This window comes from Urocampus carinirostris, chromosome 3 (genome assembly GCF_059441175.1).
Source record: "Urocampus carinirostris isolate Australia breed hairy pipefish chromosome 3, RoL_Ucar_1.0, whole genome shotgun sequence".
In the NCBI taxonomy this organism is placed as follows: Eukaryota; Metazoa; Chordata; class Actinopteri; order Syngnathiformes; family Syngnathidae; genus Urocampus; species Urocampus carinirostris.
The window spans coordinates 38,409,340-38,432,530 of NC_142351.1; the positions used below are offsets into that span (position 1 = coordinate 38,409,340).

The 23,191-nt window shown below is 38.0% G+C and overlaps 1 protein-coding gene across 1 annotated transcript in view; it reads right to left on the reverse strand.

Moving 5' to 3' along the window:
* Nucleotides 1-23,191, reverse strand: part of LOC148369628 (nucleolar protein 4-like) — a 59,932-nt gene that overhangs the window by 23,834 nt on the left and 12,907 nt on the right. Inside the window, exon 2 of the mRNA XM_088331740.1 lies at nucleotides 21,223-21,337. Coding sequence (XP_088187866.1) covers nucleotides 21,223-21,307 — 85 coding nt within the window. The 5' untranslated portion in view covers nucleotides 21,308-21,337. The remainder of the gene's footprint in view (nucleotides 1-21,222; nucleotides 21,338-23,191) is intronic.

Consider the following 23,191-nt stretch of genomic DNA (forward strand, 5'->3'; position numbering starts at 1 on the left):
GACAGACAAAAGTTTACAAAAAGGGTTATGAAATTATTGCTTTCAATACATAAGCTATTCTTTATGAGTCAGCACGTTTATGAGTGATAAATTCGTCCACAGCAGAAAAACGATAAGGAATTGTCTATAATTAGCAATTACAGTAGATCCCCAGGATTCAGTCAGCCTACCTTACAGTGTTTTCACTTTATCGCTTTAGGATCGTTTTTACGGCATTTTCTAATCCATATGGCATCAACAACAAATATTTTATAAAATTTAAACTTTGCTTTGTTTGTGCATATGTAGAGTTATGTCCCTGAAATGCCAGTCTGCCTTAGGTCGAAGTCATATAAAATGCGGATTTTCTTCTGGTTTGCGTCACAACCTCATTAGAATTTTGATATGCTATTGGTTGAGCTACCTCCTTCAATGACTTTCTGTCTCTCCATTCAATTCAAACTCTTGTGTCCTTTATAAAGACTGAGCATCAGCGATACAATACTGTATTTTCTGTACAGTATTTATTCCAAATTTTCCAGTGCTGCTAAAGGAAGAAGTAAAACATGATTACAACAGAAATTAAGCTTGAGACTAACAAGTAATACGGAGAAACCTTTGTTTAATGACTGCAACCTTTTCAATGTAAGTTCCTTGTCTCCCTCAGTGTGGTCTGCTTTGAATACCCATACAGGAATATTGTTGTCCATTTTACCGTTCAAGGGCAAATGTTCATTAAATTATATGAAAAACAAAAAAGAAATACGAAGACGGCATTCAAATGGCGACACTCGCTAAGTTGCATGGCTGTACCAAATAAACTATTGGGACTATCAAGAATAAGATGGTATTAAAGCAAATAAATCTCTATGAGATCATAACAATCCCTGGTAGTTTTGAAATCAGGTTTAATCTAATCCATTCTCCTTCCCCACCTGCATCTGACCGCTACTCCACTCCACCTGCCTAATTCACGGTAAAACTCAAAATTCGTTTTTCCTTTTTATGTATCTTTATAAATTATGTTATGCAAGCCTTACATACAGTACGCATATTACACATTAGCAATAATTCTATCCTATTTCGTTATTTTATGGCTTTTATTTGGGGTACAGAACACATAAACTAAGTACAATATGTTTTCTATCCCTTTCAATACGGCAATTTCACTTAGCTATCGCCACCTCAAAAGGGCTTAATGACGTACCCTGGTTGTTTATTGTACTTTACTTTGAAGAAGAAAGAAAAACATCAATTATTGAAGGAGGTTCTATAACAGTTAATTTTTGGCTATTTCTTTAAACAAATCGCTGACCACTAATATCAAAAGTGTTTTTTTCTTTTTACTGTCTGGTGAAAAAACAGTTCTCCATTTGGAATTCCCCTCTTTGTTGGAAACACACACTGTTTTTTTTACAGCAGGAGAGAATGTGAATAGAAATCTCTGTGTGATCGGGTGCATCATATGACCTCGCCCCCTGTTGAAACCCCTCCCGGAACACGCCATGACCTCCGTTCGGGTGCAAGCGCCTTCACGCCAACTCTAGATGACGGATCACGCTCCACTCCTGCATAAAAAGCCCCCACACCCCCACCTCTAAAGGCCAACGTAGGGAGGGATAGTGAAGGAGAAATAGACGGAGAATTATAAAAAAATAGACAAGATTCAGATATAAAACGAAATCCGGAGCGGGATGATAAGACTCAGTAATGTGGGAATAATAAAAGGAAAATGGAGGGGGAGGAGGTGATGAGGAAACAAATAAGGATGTAGGATAGTATGGTGTTGGAACATTTGTAATTGTTCGATCCATGCATGAGTATGTTTCCCTGCGTCCTCTTACTTTCAGGTTTTAGTTCATTAAAACTAGTTGGTATTCCAATATATCCCACATTATCTTACATTCATGTTTTGTTCAACCTAGTTTGTGTTCCAATATATTCAATGTTGTCTTTCGTTTATTTTTATTTTTTTTGTGGTCAGAAGTAGCTAGGGTTCCAACATATTTTGCCTTGTCTTGCTTTCATATCTTTGTTTGGTTAGAGCTGGTTGGTTTTGATCATTATTTAGTTGTTCTATCCATGCATGATTAGGTTTCCCTCCATCCTTTTACTTTTGTGTTTTGTTCTGTTAGAACTAATTGGTAGTCCGACATATCCTACATTGTCTTCCTTTCATGTTTTTCTATGGTTAGGGGTGGTCAGTGTTGGAACATTATGTACTTGATCAATCCATGAATGAGTAGGTTTCAATGCCACTTGTTCTTTCATGTTCTATTCTGTTAGAACTAGTTGTTCAGTACGTCCTTTATGTTGCTTTTCGTTGATGTTTTTGTTCAGTCAGAGTTAGTTCTTTCATGTTACTGTTACTGAGTTGGAACATCATATCCAAAGATATTCCATACACCCATTTGTAGGTTTCCCCTCTTCCTCTTATTAGATGGTGTTACAACATATCTCTCATATTCGACCTTCCATGTCTTGTTTAGTGTGCGTTTGTGCTTCAACATATCCTGAGTTATCCTTTTTCATGTTTTTTTTTCTGGTTAGAACTGGTTGGTGTTGGAACATTGGAACATCATGTAGTTGTTCTATGCACCCATTAGTAGGTTTCTCTCCGTCCTCTTTCTTTCGTGTTTTTTTGAGTGAGAACGAGTTCTGACACATCCTTCTTCCTCCCTTGTTATTTTTTAAATTTAGATCTAGTTAGTGTTTCAAGCTAATATGTAAGCGATGATTATTCGAGAACGTGTTGGTTTGATGTATGTAGATTCCCAAGATCAGAGTGAATTTTGTTGTTCTGTTTCTGTACACAACCTGATACAGATTCCTTTTGTGTAAATACAGTCAATCTTGCTCTAAAATCTTATGTTTGTGTATACAATTTTGGGGATCTGCTTCTCTGGCCATGATAAATAGAAAGGAGCGGGATGATGAGATTCAGTAACGTGGGGATAATAAAACAGGGATGGAGAGGGTGGATGAGGAGAAAACAAATATGTAGGATGAGGGGATGCTCAAGTCGGTCATCCATCCATCATGCTTCATTTGCACCTCCCCCCTTTCTGCCCAGGGGACGAGAGCGTTAACAGATGCTAATTCCTTCACTGCTTCCCTCCTTACTGCATCTCGGGAGGCGAGGACAGGGAAGCCATGGCCCCCCCCACCCCCAATAAATCTCCCTTTGGTTTTCAGCCCCACCCACCCACAAAAGCCAAGGCAGGATTACAATGGATTATCCTGCTAAGGAGCAGTAGAGCTGCTAGGGCCCACACCCTAAGAGGCCCCACCTCGTTTATTGCCTTTGCCTACCTGGCATCGCCATGGCAACAACTCACCTCACAGGGCAAAAGTGGAGGTTGGTAACCAATCAGACACAAATCATATTTTGTTGTAGTTTTATTGTAATGAGAGGATTTTAGCCCATTTTGTTTATCTGTCGTTACAGAAAAGATGTACAAATTCTATGGGGAATGGATCATACGTAGAAGTAACTATATGAATACACAAATACCTACAAATGAGTGCCATGTGGATAGATAAAAACATATACTGTATATATAACGTAATACCTAAATATATGACATAAAAGTAATTTATACATTTATTTATGCATGTATTTGTTTTGGTATTTATTTTGTCGTGTATTTTGACATTTATTTTGTCATGTATTTCGTTGTGTTTTTTGTGATTAATTTTGTCGTGTATTTTGTCATGTATTTTGTCAGGTACGTTTTTGTTTAATTCGTTGTGTCTTTCATCATGTATTTTATCATCTTTTTTTGTGATGTATTTTGTTGTCATGCATTTAGTTGTACATTTTGTCATGTATTCCTGCGTACGTTTTGTTATATATTTTGTCGTGTATTTTGTCGTGTGTTTTATAATTTGTTTTTTGTGCATTTGGCCACTGATTTTGTCGTGTATTTCGCCATGCATTTTGCCACGAATAACGTTGAATATTTTGTTAATTTTATCGTCTATCTTGTCGTGAATTTTGGCTTGCATTTTGTCGTTTATTTTGTCACAGCACAATTGTGTTCATAAGAAGAGGCCATCCAGATGCAGTTGATCGGCACACTCGTTAATCAACCAATAGGTGAAAAGCTCTGCCAGTTTGACCCGCCCCCTCATATGAATAATATTTTGTTCTATGAAAATACCGTAAATTCCGGACTAGCCGCTACTTTTTTCCCAAACTTTCAACCATGCGGCTTATTCAGTGATGCGGTCAGTTTATGTAATTTTTGTAATGGCCGCCCGCGGCGCTCAAGTACAGAAGGTAAGATTTAGACTGCCACTTCTTAGCTTGTGCACAAATTAAATTAGCGTTGACATATCCTTATCATGCAAATTGCTACAAAAAGGGCACATGACGCAACTTTCAAGTTAGACGCAATCAAGTAGCCCGATATAGGAGGAACCTTTGTTTAGCGAGCGTGATGAAAGCGTGTTTTATAATCAGGGAGCATGGGACGACGTCTACATGACAAAGTCTCTTTCCCATACTGAAGGAAGACGACTTTGATGACGTCGGTTACGAGGAGGAAGATAAGGACAGTTTACCGTGTTTATTTCAGGTACGTCATGTTGAGAGCGTCTTGCTAGTAGCGTTTTGCTACCCTTCACAGGCACGGTTTGGGATGAAAAGTTATAATATTATTATTAAAGCTTTGAAAACTCTCTCGGTGTACCGTCTTTCTTTGTAAATATGTGTAACCATGTATCATATGTATTTGCAACTGTATATTTTTGTAATGTATTTATTTTAGAAACTTATTCTGATACGAGCAAATGAGAAAGAAGGGGTGTAACAAACACAGGCTGACGGAAAGTAGAGTAAAGGTGAGACGTGTTTGTGGACGCGGCCGACAATAGTGGATATATATATTTTTCTTACCCTTACCTTTGGAAATATACACGTTTTTCCTTGGATTACTTTCAACGGGCACCTGGACTCTGCAGGTCTGCATTCAATTTTAAGTACCGGTATATTTTCTGTTCAATTTGCTGGCTGTGTTTTTTGGAACTTAATCGGTTATTGGTTGAATTCGTGTTTGAATTGTTTTTTTAATGTGGGCGCATGCGGCTAATATACAGGTGCGGCTTGTGTATGTACAAAATCGGTTTTCCTCCCGAAATGTGGCGGGTGCGGCTTATAATCAGGTGCGCTCTATAGTCCGGAATTTACGGTACACTAAAATACATTACATGACAAACAAGTAAACAAACAAAAAACACACAACAGAATAAATGTCAAAATACACAATAAATAAACAATAGATAAACAACAAATAAACAATAACAATAAATAAACAACAAATAAACAATAAATAAACAACAAATAAACAACGTAATACACGACAGAAATGACAAAATGCATAAATATATGAATAAATGTTATCCTTGTCATATATAATAAGGTATTAAGTCATTTATTCATGTTTATTTATACAATTGTTCTGCATGTGACAGGATCGGTCCTCCATAAGTTTCTGATATTTTCATTTTTAGATATTATTTACTAAAAAAATGTTTCACTTGTAGGTTTTAAGATGGCCTTTCAGTGTTGTTGTCATGGCGACAGCAAATCCAATTCTGATGTATAGATTGTGGGTCATATTGCTACAGTGTCACGTCTCGGCGTGTTGTCATAGTTTCGCATTGTCACGGTCGCACGGTATCAGGCTTTCATGTTACGGTGGAGCGTTATCACGTTGTCATGGTAACATGATGTTTTCATGGGCGCTTGGCAATGCCAGTGCTTTATCTTTCTATGGGTGAGGTCAGCAGTCTGTTGAGGCACAAAACAGATTGAGTTACTGAAAACTAGCAAGATCCTTTAGAAAAAAAAAGATTTTTGGATGAAAATTAGTTAGGAAAACTTGCTACTGAAATCAAGTTTAGTAATTAAATATGTGCAAATCAAAGCTGCCAAAATCAACGTTCAACTTCTGAATCGCAACTTAGATCGGGTTAGGCCATGTCTAACATTTTGCCTAATGCCTGCTTCTCTGTCAGTTGTGTCAAATGGATGGATGGATGGATGGATGATGGATAGATGGATGCGACTTTCACTATTTATAGTGAGCTAGCTAACTTCCCTAAATAATTAGCAACCAAAGGGGGCTGTATAGCTGTGAAGTGATACCTAAATTGGTTAGTTTGTAGATAGGTCAGTATCTGAAATGAAATGATCTGCATTTATATAGCGCTTTTCAAGTCAATGACTTCCCAAAGCGCTTTACATTGTGCTTCACAATTCCCAATAGCGACCGTGATCTGTGCAGCCATGTAAGGCGCTAACCTGCTTAATGGGGGTATTGGGGGTTCAGTGTCTTACCCAAGGACACTTCGGCATGTAACACGGACAAGCCGGGATTCGAACTGGGATCCCTTAATTCTTAAACGATCGCTCTACCTCCTGAGCTACTGCCGCCCCATTATGTAGATAGACACATGAAAACGGTAGCTAAAATAGTTTAAAAATAGCTGGTTAGCCAGACTGGTAAAAGGTATCTAGCAAGAAAGGAAAATGTGAAAAGGCTTAAAGTAGATTTAGATAGATAGCTAAAAGGGCTCAAAAGCTAGTTGAATTGATAGCTAAGAAAAAGCTAGCAAGCTTAAAATGCTCAAATTGCTTGCCAAAAAGGTAGCCAGACAGCTATCTATAGAGCTAAAACGGTAGTTCTCTAGAAAGCTAATAAGGTAGCCAGAGAGCTATTTAAAAATTATTTATTGCTAGCTTAAAAGGTGCTGTACAACTTTAAAAAAAAAGGTCAAGCTTATTTTTGAACTTTCTATGAAACTACGTCACGTTTTAGTGTGAAAATGTGCATGCACGTGTTTTACTATTAAAGGGGGTCCTAATCTTCTTGCAACAGTGATGTTTGCCACCGCCCTCCTGACCTACTTTACACACTGCACTGTAAGCATGTAGCGTGTGCATGTGTAAATGTGCATGTGTGTGTGTGTGTGTGTGTGTCTGTTTTCATGTGTGCGCCACAAAGTGCCATCTGCTGCATGACTTTCAGACTGAATGATTGACAGGTGACGGATACCCTTTCACTAAAGTAATCATTTTTGTTTTTTTTTCATTGCCAGAGACAATGCAGCTTTGATCGCAGAATCCATTGACAAAATAAATGAATAACAGAATAAATTAGTATTAATATTTCTAGAACGGGGTGATGATGTTATATTAATTAGTCCAAAACATAGAAGTTTTCTAAAAAGCTAAAAGGGTAGCCAGAGAGCTATTTGAAAAGCCAAGGAAGCTAGGAAGAAAAAACAAAGGTGGTAGAGAAAAATAAAATAAACACACACAATTAGAAATACACTAGACCCACTCTACAGCATAAAGCCTCAGAGTGCTTAAGATGCCTGTCTGCTCTTGGTCGACGTCATATTAGACGCTGGTCTGCAATTGGTCTGCGCCACGCCATAATTCAAATGCCAATATGTCATTGGCTGAACTACCTCCCACAATGCCCTTTGTCTCTTTTCATTAAGTACAGAATCTTGCATTTTCCCTAAAGACTTTGGGATTCAGTAATACAATACTGTAATGTTTTGCTTTGTATTTATTCAGTATAGGTCCAAGCCTTGGAGTGATGCTAATGCAATGCTTCTCAATTACTTTCTGTCATTACTCCTCGCCCCCTCCCCCTTGAAAGAATAAATACTCTTGCGTTATTTTATTTTTTATGGGGTCACTTGAGGGTCTGCTCCACTTCGTTTCTACCTTTTATACTCAATGATTACACTGCCAATAAGAGCGCCGCTGCTCCTTAGTGTAGTGGAGGTCCAAAGGCAAAAATAAAGTTAAAAAAAAAACGCACCTGCTCCCCTTGACGGAGGCTCACGACCCTCAGGGCCTGCACCACAATTTAAAAACCACTGTGCTAAAGGGAGAAACAAAAACCTGATCATCATCAAAACTAGTGATTATCCAAAAAATATGAAGAAGACGGAAACATCATTATCTTCACTATTAATGGCACTAATCAGATGACAATTGGAACAATTATTAAGAACAAGGATGCAAAAAAAGCAATGACAAGAGCCGCAGGTGGAAGTATTAAAATGAGTTTTAATATTAAAGTAGGTCTGAGATCAGGGTATGTTGTAAATGCAATAATTGTGGTCTGTGCTACCCTTTGAGACAGAGTCTGGGATTAAGAGCTATACAAATAAATGTGACTTGACCTGACATAATCTGCCAACCCCGCCCTTGCATCCACCTGCTTCTCCACTTGACCAGCTCAAGACATATCCAAAGGTAAATAAAATGTCCTTTGTTCCTCTACATGCATACATACTTATAGCATTATTTAATAATATGCAGAATATTACACATATGTAGTACTCACTAAAAACTATTTTCTTTTAATGTTTTTATCTGTGTTATCTGGAGGTTTGGAATGTATAAGGTCATAGCCATAGGTCTCTATCCCCCACTGTACAGCATTTTCCCCACCTCAGAGCAGATTCATGTTGTATCTTTGGGGTCTGCTTTATATCAATATACATATGTAGGGTATCACATTAAAAAAAACAAAAACACAACACTGCTAAATTAAACTTGGTATTAAAATAACCTGCTTTGTTTTTCCAATATCACAGTTTACTTTCTGCATTTCTATCACAGAACTTATGCCGACTGAGCCTACTACTGAAAATGCCTCCCTTTTGTCTTGCATAATTGGTGTTCACACTTGACTTTCAAACACAACTTTGTATGATATTTTGCAGTTCGCGGATGTGTCGTTCGTGGCCTTGAGAGGAGAAAGGAGAAAAAAACCCTCGCCTGTGCGCAGCACACAAACATGTACACTATATACACAAACACGCTACGCACAAAGACACATGCCTCACACCAGCAAGACAAAGAGGCAGACTGTGGAGCCGCTCCTTGGCCAAACTCGCCTCATCAGAACACACCTACACAAATCCGACATCCGCCACCCACACATCTTTGGACCTTGAACACAACTAGTCGTCCCACTACCTTTAGGCCCGACTAATCGATAACCGAACACTTGCTCGCAACTTTCACAGTGCAGACAACAAAAAGAGTTACATACACAAAGGATCCAGAGATAAAATGTACAAAATCCCTTGTGGAAAAGGGGAATAAATTGATGTTAATCTGAATAATTGGTTATTTTAAAAAGTGATAATTTGATTATTTTGTAGTTGTCTTTGAGTAGGATTTTTTTTTGTATTAATACTGCAGTGTTCATTTTACCCCTGAAAAGTGATTGGTCCCGGGGACTCGCATGCTCAAAAATCTATGGGTCCCAACAGAGATCTATGGGTCCCCAAAAATGTAATGCTATCGAGGTTGAAATTGTAAATCGGCGACAAATACATAAATAAATATATAAATCTATATATTCATTCAGTTTTAATCATCACACTAAATTGGTAATACAAAGCAATTATCCCTTCAGATTTTTCAGTTCACAAAAATATTGTACATTATACAAAATAATATTGCTGAAATATTAGTCTATATATTCATGCAGTTTTAATCACTTCAGATTATTCAGTTCATATATTCACCGTGGTTTGCTGTCCCGCCACAGTTGTAATGCCTTCTCAAGGTCCAATTGCAGCAACAAAATTTTCATAGCTAATTTGTGGTTTTCATTGTCATTGTGCCGATCCAATGTGCTTTTCTGAAAGTTCGTATTGCAAAATGATTTATGCAATCCAGTTTTTTTGTCACGCTGGGTGCACGTGTCACAGAACATGTAGCCTCCATTATCATCGTCCTCATAGCGTAACCAGGAATGTAATTGAGTCCATTTTGGCAGAAAAGTCATTTTCTTGCTAGGAGTATTCTTTTGTTTATCTTTCGTGGAATCGTTAGCTTCAAAACGGGTGTTTTCCTTGCCTTCGCGGTCTTCTGAAGATTTTCTCTGCCGTTTTTTCGTGCCGGAATTATTGCCGTTGTTACCACTTTCTGTATTATGTTTCGACTTATTACCAACACTGAAGAAATTACCAATTTTTTGTTTATTTGCACCTAATACCAACTGTTTTTACGGAGGCATACTTCTCTTTCACTCGACAACCACCAAAACAATGACGTCATCTCGAAGCAACAAGATCTTGTTTGCCGAGATCGGCGCGAGACCAAAACAACAATGGCGGATCTGCCTGACGAAAAGTTTGGAGAGCGGTAAATCGTGGTTAAAAAAAAAAGGTAATCAGGGAATAATGACAATTTGGTGTCAAAAAAGTTGCGTCCCGTCCTGTAGTATTACTGTATTAGTATTTCTCTAGTATTTTTGTAGTAGTATTTTTGTATTATTTAATTTTCCTTTCAGAAAACAATGTTTTAGGTCCTGTTTTAAGCATTAAATATCATATTTTTAGTTTTTTAGTAATTTTGTAGTATTGTTGTAGTATTTCTGTAGTAGGATTTTTGCATTTGACACCCTAAGGGACAATTAGGATGAAGCTCGTATTGTACTTCATATACTATAACATATATTGTTATGATTTTTACCATTTTCATTTAGCAGGCCAGATTAAAAAGCCTAACAGGTCATATGTGGTCCACAGACCGTACTTAGCCCACCCCTGAAAAAAATATTATTTAAAATCCAAGTAAAATAATCATGTTTAGCCAGGCAGAATGATAAAATCGAGATGTTATTTTCCATGTGCTGAAATACCTTTTTATGAAAAATAGTCTGCTCATGCATTAAATATTTTTTTTCTCACTTTTATGAAACCCCCCCTATTTTACCAGATAAATAATCTTACAAATTCTAATGATTGCAAAAAAACATACTTGCAAAAATGCTTTATTTTATATGAATTAGCATAGTTTACATTGGCAAAGACACTAGCGGCCACAAAAGCAATGGTGCAGCTAGTCGGCTAAGTTAGCAAAAGTATGCTCTAGAATCTAGATTCAGGCCAGGTACTTTGGGAACAGAATAGAATAGCGAACAAGTTACTGCACAAGTTAGAACATTTTCTTCCATATTTTGTTTGTGTCTAGTTTGTACATTTTCCTTTCATAACGCCACAGTAATTTATCAACCATCGTTCCAAAGTGAGGGAATTTTCTTTTAAAGCTGTCGCATCTTGGCTGAAAAAGAATGACCTCGAGAATTAAAAAAAAAAAAAAAGCGGTGCAGTGAGTACATTATCGCTAACAGGCGCTCGCATGCACAGCGTCTCACTGGAGACAGAGGAGAGACGTTTCCTTGGCAACCGAGTGGAGGTTACAGAGTACACCCTAGTATAGAATCAGAGTACATCCTGCTATAGTATAGCACATTACACGCCGCACATTTCCAAATAACTGCGGCCGATCGATGTCGCAGTAAATGAAAAAAAAAAACCTCAAGTCAAGAGTCCGATCGACTTGTTGCTCAAGCGTAAATGCACTGAAACACCCAAAAAATACCTGATTCATACTGTTTTCAACTAAAAATGTGAACATGTTAAAAGCATGTGGAAAAAAATGTAACATGTTAAATCAGTGTGTAAACTATGAATACTGTAGGACGTCGTGCCAATGTGAAACTGATTTTAAAATGTTCACACCAAACAAAACCTGTTTAAAACTGTTTCCAACTCGAGATGTTCAGATGAAAATAAACTGTTGTAATTTGAACAGGTTAAAACAAGGTAAAAACTGCAAATTTTGAACCAGATTAAAACTGTTTTTTTTGTAGACCAGATAGGTAAATTTTGTACAACAGATGGGTAATTTGAACAAGTAGTTGGCGTGTTGCCGAGATGTGAACACTCCAAAACTGATTTCACACCAAACATGAATAATACTGTTTTGATCTTTAGATGTAAACATGTTAAAAGCGGGTGAAAACAAACGTGAAAACTTAAATGGTAAATGTTCTGCATTTATATAGCGCTTTTCAAGTCAATGAAGACCTCCCAAAGCGCTTTACAATGTGCTTCACACTTCCCCATTCACACACACACTCACACACCAATAGGGAGTCAGCCATGCAGGCTGTAAACTATAAATTTTAGAACCAGATTGAAACTGGATTATGTAGACCAGATGGGTAAATGTAAACAAGGTTAAAAACATGAGACATTTATTTCATAGCAATTGAAACAAACTGTTAAATCGATTGTAACTGGCCATATTCAACCGGAATGAAACTGGATTGCGTACAACGGATGAGTAAGTGGAAACAAGGTAAAAAAAATATGATTAAATATCTATTTAAATTTCCATCCTGAAAAAGAAATGGTACACTGCCGGGCAGCGTCAATTTGTTGCCAAAGTATGAACGCGCTCAAATTGATTGCAAAGTATTCCAAGAAACAAAAACAAAAATGATACTGGTTTTACCCCTAGATGTGAACATGTTAAAAGCAAGCAAAACCATTGTGAGAATTTGTTAATTCGGGGTGTAAACTGTGAATTTTGGAGCCAGATTGAAACTGGATTATGGGTAAATGTGAACAAGATTAAAAATGTGAATTTTCGAATATCCCTCCCTCAAGAAAAAATGCTAAGCTGACGGGATGTGAACGTGTTAAAAGTAGGTGAAAACAAACGTGTTAAATCAGTGTTTAAAATCAGAATTTTGGAACAAGCTTGAAAGTGGATTGGGTGATTTAACATTGATTTTACTTCCATCCCTGAAAAAAAAGCTTCTCTGACAGCAGGTACGTGTCACCTACATAAAACTGATTTCACAATGTTCACTCCAAATTAAAACATTGCTGGTTTCAACTCAAGATGTGAATGCGTCAAACCCAGATGAAACAGTAACAATGTGAACCTGTTAAATTCACGCATAAACTGTGGATTCTAAAACCAGACTGAAATTGTATTATGTAAACTAGATAAGTAAATGTGAACAAAGAATGTGATTAACATAAATTCAATGTAGAAGCAGGTGTAAACAAACCTAACAACATGTTAAATCAAGGTGTAAATTTTGAATTTGGAACAAGATTGAAATTGGATTATGTAGACCAGTTGGGTAAATGTAAACAAGGTTAAAAACACGAGACATTTATTTAATATCCATCCCTGAATAAATAAATGCTAGACTGACCGTATGTGAGCGTGTTAAAAGCAGGTGAAACCAAACTGACGTGTTAAAGCGGGGTGTAAACCGGGAATTTTTAAACCAGGTTGAAACTTAATGTGTCAACACGCTGAAAATGATTTCGAAGTGTTAACAGTAAACAAAAACACTTTTAAACTGGTTTCAACTCCAGACGGTTTAAAAGCAGATGGAAACAAACGTAACAACATGTTGAATCGAAGTGTAAAATTTGAATTTGGAACAAGATTGAAACTGGATTATGTAGACCAGATGAGTAAATGTGAACATGGTTAAAAATGTGATTAAACATTTATTCAATCTATGTTTCTGTATTAATTTGAAAGTTATTTTAAAATTCACAATGCAGAAATATAACTGTTTTATGATTTAACGAAATTTGGAAATTTTCAATATTTCAATACTTTTGATGAAATAATAACAGTTATTAAAATTAGCACAAAAAAAACAATTTTAAATATTTTATATCTTCCTATATTAAAAGTCTTACATTCTAGTAAAAATCGAATGGGAAAAATAAGAAATCTGCCAGTGCATCAATTTATTGTGCTTATTTTAAGGAATTAATTTGGCAATTTTTTAAGAGAGAGAAAAAAATCATGGTGAAATTACATCGGAGCCCTTTAGTGTTACCTATAGTGTTCTGCAGGGTTCAATACTTGGCCCCCTTCTTTTCAGCATTTACACCCTTCCATTAGGTGATATTATTCGCAAGTATAATATCAGTTTCCATTGCTACGCGTATAAAACTCAACTGTATCTTCCGATGGAGGAATCTGCCACACTAAACTGTCAGAATTTGGAGGCTTGCCTCACTGAGATAAAAGAATGGATGTCACTCAACTTCTTGCGCCTTAACTCTGAAAAGACCGAAATGTTAGTTATTGGTTGATCTAAATGCCGTGACTTGTTCTCAAAAACTGCTCTGAGCATTGACAAATGTAATATCACCCAGAGTGACTCAGTCAAAAATTTAGGAGTCACATTTGACCCCAATCTGCCCCTTCAAACACAAGTGTAGAATATTACTAGAACAGCTTTCTTCCATCTTCGCAACATTGCTAAAATTCGTCCTATGCTGTCTCAGTAAGATACAGAGATTATAGTTTACGCGTTTGTTACCTCTCGTCTCGATTACTGTAATGCACTACTCTCCGGTCTCCTGAAGTCCAAAATCAAGAGCCTTCAGCTTCTACAAAATGCTGCAGCGAGGCTTTTAACGAAGACAAAAAAGTTCAAAGATCACATTACCCCGATTTTAACTAACCTGCATTGGCTCCCTGTTAGCTTAAGATGTGAGTTTGAGGTTCCGCTGGTATCATGCAAAATCATGCATGGACTTTCTTCTTCATATCTTTCAGATTTAATTTCCCCCTATGTTCCGGTCCAGAGCCTTTGCTCTGAAAATGCTGGTCTACTAGTGATCCCAGGAGCCAAGAACAGATCTGCAGTTTCAAGAGCGTTCTCCATTCGGGCCACGGTGCTTTGGAATGCTTTGCCCTCTGATGTTCGATCTGCAACCTAAGTGGAACTGTTTAAATCTACGCCTAAAACATACTTCTATTCTATAACATATGAATGACCTATATTTCATGTTGACAATGTCTGTGTATTATTTGTTATTGCAACATCCATTGCAGCCTGGTCATCCTGGAAGGGGGATTACCTCATGTGCAGTCCCTTCTCAAGGTTTCTTCATTTTCCTTACGTTGAGGATTTTGAGTTTTTCCTTGTCCTCATGTAGGTTTTAGATCAGGAGATTGTGTAATCATAGTCTGTGGTTTGCAATAATCTGTGGTCTGTGGAGCCCTCTGAGACTCCTTGTGATTAAGGGCAATACAAATAAACATGACTTGACTTAATTACGAGAAAAATTCAACTTGAAATGTGTGGCATTTTCAGCCATTGGGATGTATGTGTTTGGTTGTGTGTCAGCCTGCAATAATCCTGTCTAAATGTAACTCGAGTATTGGTAAACTTATCACCGCAACCTTTGCACGATCCCATAAAACAAGACATGCCAAGGTCTAGGTCGGTCTTTTCTCACTACCCGAGACACAGCAAAACAATGCCAAAAAGTAAAATGTGCAGTTTTTCCAAGAAATAAATAGATATTTTGTTGGTTAAAAACTTTGCTAAGTTTACGTTTTATAATTCTTGCACATGTCTGTTTTATTCTTTATCATTTTAAAGATGGTTGATACCAAGTAATGGCATCATAACAAATCCCGGCTTATTTAAAGGATTAGGGTTAGGAAATTACAGAAGTGATAAATTGATGAATCGATGACATTATTGTGAAGTACATTTTTAGGGGTATAATCATATGTATCAGTGTATCAGAATGTAATATCAGTATCAATGACAACTCAAACGTTGAGCATCAGCATCAGTGTTAAATCATTAGATAAAGAACAATACTTAGTTTAATATATTACTGCTTTAATTTTAGTAGTTCTATGGAGCAAAAACAAATAATTGAGGAAAAAATACATTAATATAAGAAAAAAAAAAGTCATGGCTAAAAAGATTAAATAAGTTATATATTTTTTGCCACTTTCAAATGTCGCGTGCATTTCTTTGTGTCTTCCCACATGCGAGGAATGTTGCACTGTTCAAATATTAAGGACACAGTCAGGTAGCGCATGTAAAGTAATCTGGTGTTATACGTAATAAATAAAGGAGTCCTGACTCAACACTGCCTCTCATGGTTCGGAGTAAAGCAGTGGAAGTGCAGTTCTCCAATTAATAATAATAATAATTTCCTTTGTATTGTCATTCTTTGTAACAATGTACACAGAACGAAATGTCGTTACACCTGACCCGTTGTAGCGAGCCGATGCAGCCGCAGCCAACAGAGGGCGCCGCCATTTTACCAATGTTATAAGTCTTAGGTATGACTCGGCCGAGGCGCGAACCAGCGACCTCCCAGTCTCAAAGCGGGCACACTACCATCTAGGCTACTGAGTCAATCCAACGTAGTTTATCTGAGCTTGATTTATTAGCTATTGCAAAATCAAAATAAAACAGCAGTCAGCCTTTTTTTTAAAGGTATCATCAAATGCTTGTTGAACCCTTCCCCACCCAACATGTGCACCCCCCGCCCCATCACACAAGGCCTCCCAACCTCATCCCTTTTCTCTTTTTAATGGGTGCCCTTCATCCTCCTCATCCTCAACCTCTCCTCCATCTGAGATGGCAGGGGGGGAGGAGGTCATATCACCAGGATGTCCTATTTTCCGGCTAGCGCGGCTAGCTATCTAGCACTAACTAGCGCACGCACACACAAATTATAAGAAAAAGGAATTGTTCACAGGTAGTCAACGCGAGGTCAGCGGGAGCAGCGGAGAGGAGACGGCAAAAGGTCCCGATACTTTTGCCAGAAGGGTTTTCACGAGTGCTCGCATGAAAGATGTGGTGTGTTTTAGTTAATTTTCCTGGGGTGGGAGCCAAGATTTTTGTGCTCTCGCTCCTTGACACATTTTTTCAAAAATATTAGATTTAATTGCTGTCATCAATTTAATGTTTTTTTCAGACTAAAATCGGCAGTATACATTTTTTCTTATCAATCATTGTGGCTGAGGATCCAGGACATTAATTATTTTAGTATTCTTAATGTTTTTCAAATTTTTCTATATATATATATATATATATATATATATATATATATATATATATATAGATATTTTTTTTTCTTTTCAGAAAATGCAATACTTAAAATAAGCAAAAACTATCTTCTAGTGCAGGGGTTATGGGCGTAACCCCCATTTTTAATCCAAGCACCTCCAAAATTATAGCATTTATAAAACTCCATCCATCCATTATCTGCACCGCTTATCCTCAGTAGGGTCGCAGGGGTGCTGGAGCTCATCCCAGCAATCATCGGGCAGTGGGCAGGGGACACCCTGAACTGGTTGCCAGCCAGTCGCAGGGCACACAGGGACAGACAACTCACTCGCTCATTCACACCTAGGGACAATTTTGACTGGCCAATTAACCTGACATGTTTTGGAAATGTGGGAGGAAACGGGAGAGCCCGGAGAAAACCCACGCAAGCACGGGGAGAACATGCACACTACACACGGGAAGGTTCGATCTCATGACCTTAGAACTGTGCCGCACACGGGCTAACTCTGTTTTCCCTAATAAAGGACAGGATGGGCTTAGATATGATGAAAAACGCTAAATGAAAAATGAGAAAAAAAATAACTCGAAACAGCGCATCGTCGGAAGTATTGCACTGCGTTAAAATGGTTCAGTCCATTTGATTCTAAGCGGCACTCTCGCGCTCCTCCCTGGCTTTCACTTGCGGCATAGCAGTGGAGTCTGCGGTGGCCCCGGTGTATTAAGATGAGAGTATGTTATATAGTGGTTATTTTGAACAAGTATTTTACTATCCAAAACTATGACTTTACAGACACTCCCCTACTTACGACCATACGACTTACGTAAAAGGGTAGATACGAACATTTTTTTCGGGATGTCGAAAAATATCCAGACATTGCTGTAAGTTAGATTTTGTATTGTGTGCACCGTTTTCCGAGTAAAAGACAGCACTGTAGTGGTTCTCTCCGCTGCTACCGGCGTGTGGTGGCGCTGTGAAAGGTCACCCAGCATCCACTCCGAGAGGAAATCCGCTTCCTCTTCCTAGTATTTTTGTAAACATTCTATACTGTATCTCCAGCGCACTAAGAACTTTGACATTTTTATTGTTCAATATCTCGTGCATCCATTCAATATGATTGGTGTAAAGTGTAAAGAAGAGGAGAGACGTTTCTTTTAAAAGGGAGGAGGAATACGAAAGCTTGATGCGGTTGAGAAAATGGTTGGATCGCTTTTTTTAGCCCACTTTCCAACATGGAGTGTCCACTGCCCACTGCCCGGAGATGGCTGGGATGGGCTCCAGCCCCCCCCACGACCCTAATAGGATAAGCGGTGCAGATAATGAGATGAGGTGAGATTTTATCTTATTTTTTTTTTTTTGAAGTGGCATTGCTACTTCGCAGATTTTCACCTTTAGCAGGTGGTTTTGGTCCCCATTAACCGGGTCTAAAAAATAATTATTTATTTATTTATTTATTTAATTTTCTTTTTAATTTTTATTTTTGAAGGGTCGTCGCTACTTCGCAGATTTCCACTTTTTGCGGGTGTTTTTGTTCCCCATTAACCGGGATAACCGAGGTCCCACTGTAATGGATCGCGGAATATTTCTTAACCCGCGACAAATTGAAGCGGCGAAGTATGATGCACGGCTTAACGAGGGATTACAGTAATATAGTTTTTATAAAATCTAAAAATGTGTGTTTTAAGTTCTGAGCGCGATCACATAGCACAAACTCACGTCTCAAGGCACTGTGAAAAAGAATAACCCCGGTCCGCGTGACGTTGGGATTAGGCGGAGCCGCCCTCTAACGGACCAATCACAGCCGTCGCACAAGTTCCATATTGAAATTGGCAGCCTGGTAATGGAAATCCTGATCCGGATTACTCGGTATCGAACATCTGCCCGTCATCATTTTTATTTTCCTGTATTTTTTCTTCACTATAGTGAATATTGATATCAGATCAAGGTATCGGAGCAGATACAGTATCGGAATCTATGACTGCTCGAAAGCTACCTAAATTGCCGCCATTTTTCTAACTCCCACTAAACTCACGTTAGGAAGCTAATTAGTGTTAATTGTTGCTATCGACGTAAGTGACCAAGAAAACTAACAGTCATGAATATTAAATGTAAAAAAAAAAAAATACTTTTTGACAAATAATGACAGAAGAGTGCATTAAATATTCAAATATCTCAAAGAGAAAAACACTTAGAGGGACATTGTGTATTATTTAGCATCTTCTAGTCATAAAAAACCCTTCAATTATTGAAAAAGACAATATCAATATGAATAATAAGCAAAAATACATGAACTACCATATAAACATGCATTATTTTTTAAATATACGTAGGGCAAAAAATGTTTAAAAAACTATATTTTACATGAGATGAGGCTCACATTAATTGCTGATATGATTGTTGGCTTTCTTGCTGCGCAGATTCCCCCACAAAAACAAACATCAAGAATGGCTGAGTGAAAAATATGTAAAAAAAACAAAAAAAAAATTGTGCGTCTTAGGTTGTACTACACAATACAGCGATATCTAGTGGTCAACTATTACACAGCATCTCTTTAAACTTTCTAAATTATGGAATTCCAAAGGATGCATCGGAGGTTTAACTATTTTAGCCATGCTAATTGCTGAGGCTTTACATAAAAATATTATACTCACTGCTCTCTGTCCTATAAGCCCATTTATGCATTTGTTTTAGATATGGTTGTAATTTAAATCCACCATCGCCATTAAAATGTCACGGTTGCCCTGGCGCCCAATTGTCCCCGTCCGTGTGGCGCCAGCTGCGGCTCATTAACAGATTGGCTTTCCGTCCTTTTAAGCTCAGTGTGCGCTCTCTTACGTTGTCAGTCCGTCAACGAACCTCTGCCCCGCAAGACGTGGGTTCTGACTCTGACCTGTTTTCCTGTTGGTATTTCCAGTCCGGTATTGTTCCCGTTTATTTTTGTCCGGTTTAATATTGGTTTCCAGTTTCGTCCCCGTCTATTTTTTTGTCCAGTTTATAATTCTCTCCAGTTTTCGTTCCCGTTTTGTTTATCCTGTCTGTCTGTCTGTCCCGTCCTGTCCGGTATTGGCCCCATCTGTCCAATAACAACTCGGGCAATTGGAATCGATCTCGTCGGTCTCTGGCTTCCTGTCTTTCCACGCCAGACCGCTGCCTAACGTGCATGACTCCCCAATTCCCATAAAATAAAATGCTTGCGTGAGAACGTCATGCGTTTGGGTCCTGATCCTGTTGTGGTTCTTGACATAAATCACCCCCCCCTGCGCATCCACCTGCTACTCTACTTGACGATCTTTAGTCATGTCACGCCAAAGATAAATAGAATGGTTTTTTTTTCCTGTACTAGTATATTAATTCATGATGTTATTTAATCATACAGTATACATTCATCTTAAATATAAAGAGCACTTACTGTATACAATTTAGTTATTTTAATGTTTTTTATATGGGATACCAGGGCGTTGGTAAAATGAAAATGTGATACTGCTTGGATGAACTTGCTATTGAAAAAAAACTGCTAGGGGAAAAGTAATATTGTTCTTTTGTGTTTCCAAGATGAAATTTTACTTTCCGCATGTCCACCGCAGAACTAAAGTTCAATGTTACGTTCTTATTATTTACATGGCAGAAGATTTCCATAGAAATTGCTTTGCCTGCTTGAGGGGTTTCTCAAGTACCACCTCAAAAAAAAATATAATAATAATATAGGAAAAAAAACACAGCTCTCCAAGGGCCACTACATTAACCAACGTCCAAATCGAGTAGGGTGTAGAAAAACAATTTCGTCCCTGAAATCGTGTTAGAATGAACAACAATGCTGATGTTGAATGCATTCAGTGCCATTGACGTATAAAGACATCAAAAATCCATTTTATTTATACTGTTAACGAGTCCAAGTTTTGTCGTGCACAAATCATTTAAGTCCATGGTCCCAAACATACAGTCCAAGGGTCAGTTGCAACCTGCAAAATGATATTTTCTAATATGCAAGTTTAATGTCAGAGTTTGATATAGATCCTCCCTCCAAGAAGATGATGGTCCCACACATTTGAACTAAAGCTTAAAAGACAGAGGATTCACCACACAAATAAATCTTGTTGGTTTCTCCCCCGTGTTCTACCTATATGTGTTATCTGCTTAAACATGGTCATAAAACCAAGCTGTATTTCCTTATGTCACAGGACATAATGTTACAATAAACTATTTGCCATAAGCCATGATCAGTACAGTTTGTGACATGCATTAGACTCTGAATTATGATCATTCAAATCTTAGACTCACATTAAGTCTTTTGATGGATTGATTCATGTTTTTCTTTTTAATATTTTAGAACTTATAAAAAGTATAAAAATGTTTTTAAAAGACATCTGAGAACAGTAACATCATTTTATCAGGGCTTGTGGAAAACTGGATGCGGCCCCACCTCACCCAGATTCAAGCTCCGGCAGCACTAAAGGAAATCGAGTTTGGAGACCCCTGATCTAAGTGATGCATTTGTCTACCACTAGGGGGAGCCTCTTTTCACTCGTTTCGGACCTGTCTTACCGTCATCGTCCCTACTGGCGGCGACGTTTGGGCTGTGACGCGACGCGGCTACCCGGTCCGCCGCTAGCCATGAGGGCTCGCTCATGTCGTCTTCGTCGATCACTGAGGCTTCATCCTGAAAAATAAAACAAAACAGGGAGTGGTCAAAATGTGTCGTAAAGCCAGTCTGACAAGAGCCCGAAAATATTTCAATCAGTATTTTTTTTTTTCAATCGAGGTTTATTTTGTCAGGGGACGGAAAGAAAACAGTGGAAAGAGTGCCAGACCCCGTGCATGACCAGCTTTAAGAGGAAATGTAAACTAAAGATTAGGTAACAATAACAATAGCAGCTAGCGCAAGCGATAGTCCGTCACCAACATGAGTGGCTAGAGAAGGAAACAATGGGGGAAAAGCGCCACATGCCTGACTCATAGATCGCAGCGACGTTCGCTTGCATGACCAACCGTGGAAAGTGAGCGATGCTAAAGGACGAAGCAGGAGCACAATAGCAGCTAGCAGTAAGCCATAGCCTGCAGCTAACATAAGTGGTTAGAGAAGGAAACAGGGGGAAAAAGCGCCATATGCCTGAATGACGGTACTCAGCAACACTCGCTTGCATGAACAGTTGTGGAAAGCAAGTGATGCTTAAAGACAGAGTGGGAGCAGCTAACAATAAAAGAGCCAGTAGAGAGCAGTTGTTACTGGTAATGTCGACCATTGTGAGTAGTGACACAATGGTCAGAACAATGGCAGGTAATTGCTCGTCTTTAAGTCAGAATTTTTGTTGTTGATTAACAGCTTATAGTGTAGCAATCTTAACCATAAACAATACCAATAAAAATAGCAGCTAGCAGAAAGCCATAGCTTCCAGCTAACATGAGTGGCTAGAAAAGGAAACAATGGGAAAAATCGCTGGATACCTGAATCACAGGACTTGGTGACCATGAAATTAATTACAATACAATATTTGTATCTAATTTCTATGCCAGTAGACAGCAGTTGATATTGGTAATGTTGACCTGACCATTACTAGTATCCATACCTCAAAACATAGCCGATGTCAGTCCTGGCTCATTCTAATGTCGTATTAAATCAAACAATAACTGTTTATTTATAACGAACATACGTATAGTGTAGCAATGTTAACAGTAAATATGCAGACAACATGGGACTCATTTTCTGCGTATTGCTTATTCTCTGCGAAGAACGCTTAAAAATATTGGTAAACTGCTGAATCAAAAGAAACAAACAAATATTAAGTAAGACCATATTTGCAAAGTTATCAATACATTCAAAAACAATAAAATATATTAGATTGTCTTTATCTTTATTTTGTGTTTTTTTAAATTACTAATTAATATATAGGGAAACATTCAAAATTCTAAAAATATAATTAGAAAAACAATTAAAAAAAAACGTTTTTACAAAAATGACACAAATAAAATTAGACTTCTAGGCACCACTGCATTTCTTAGCTTAGCACGCTAGCAAGTTATCATAAAATTGTTTTGCTAAAACCAACCTCTGGATTCTAAAGGAATGGCCCTAAAAAGTGATTTACTAGGAAGCGTTTCAAACAATTCTCCGCATTAGCATCCATCTGCTAATGTGTCTGTGTCCAGAGAAGAGCGGCAGCCGGATGGGCATCACAAAACTAATCGAGTTAGCTTGCGGACAAACGGAAGCATCTTGGTCCCGTCCACTCCACACGACACAAAACATCTCAAACATGGGCCTGTATCGTTAGCGCTCATCATTCCGTAGGCGGTACTGTTCACTGTGCAGCACCGATACAAATGAATGGAACATCAATACAGTGTACTGTAATTTTGTGTACATAGGTCATCATCACTTAGACTAATTTATTTCTATATTCATATGTAATATCTTACTTATTCTATCATTTATGTAATCCCTCACTACTTCGTGTTGTGACCTCTGTCCATAGTGGATTGAAAAACATTCGGTTATCCTTGCCCGCATATCGCA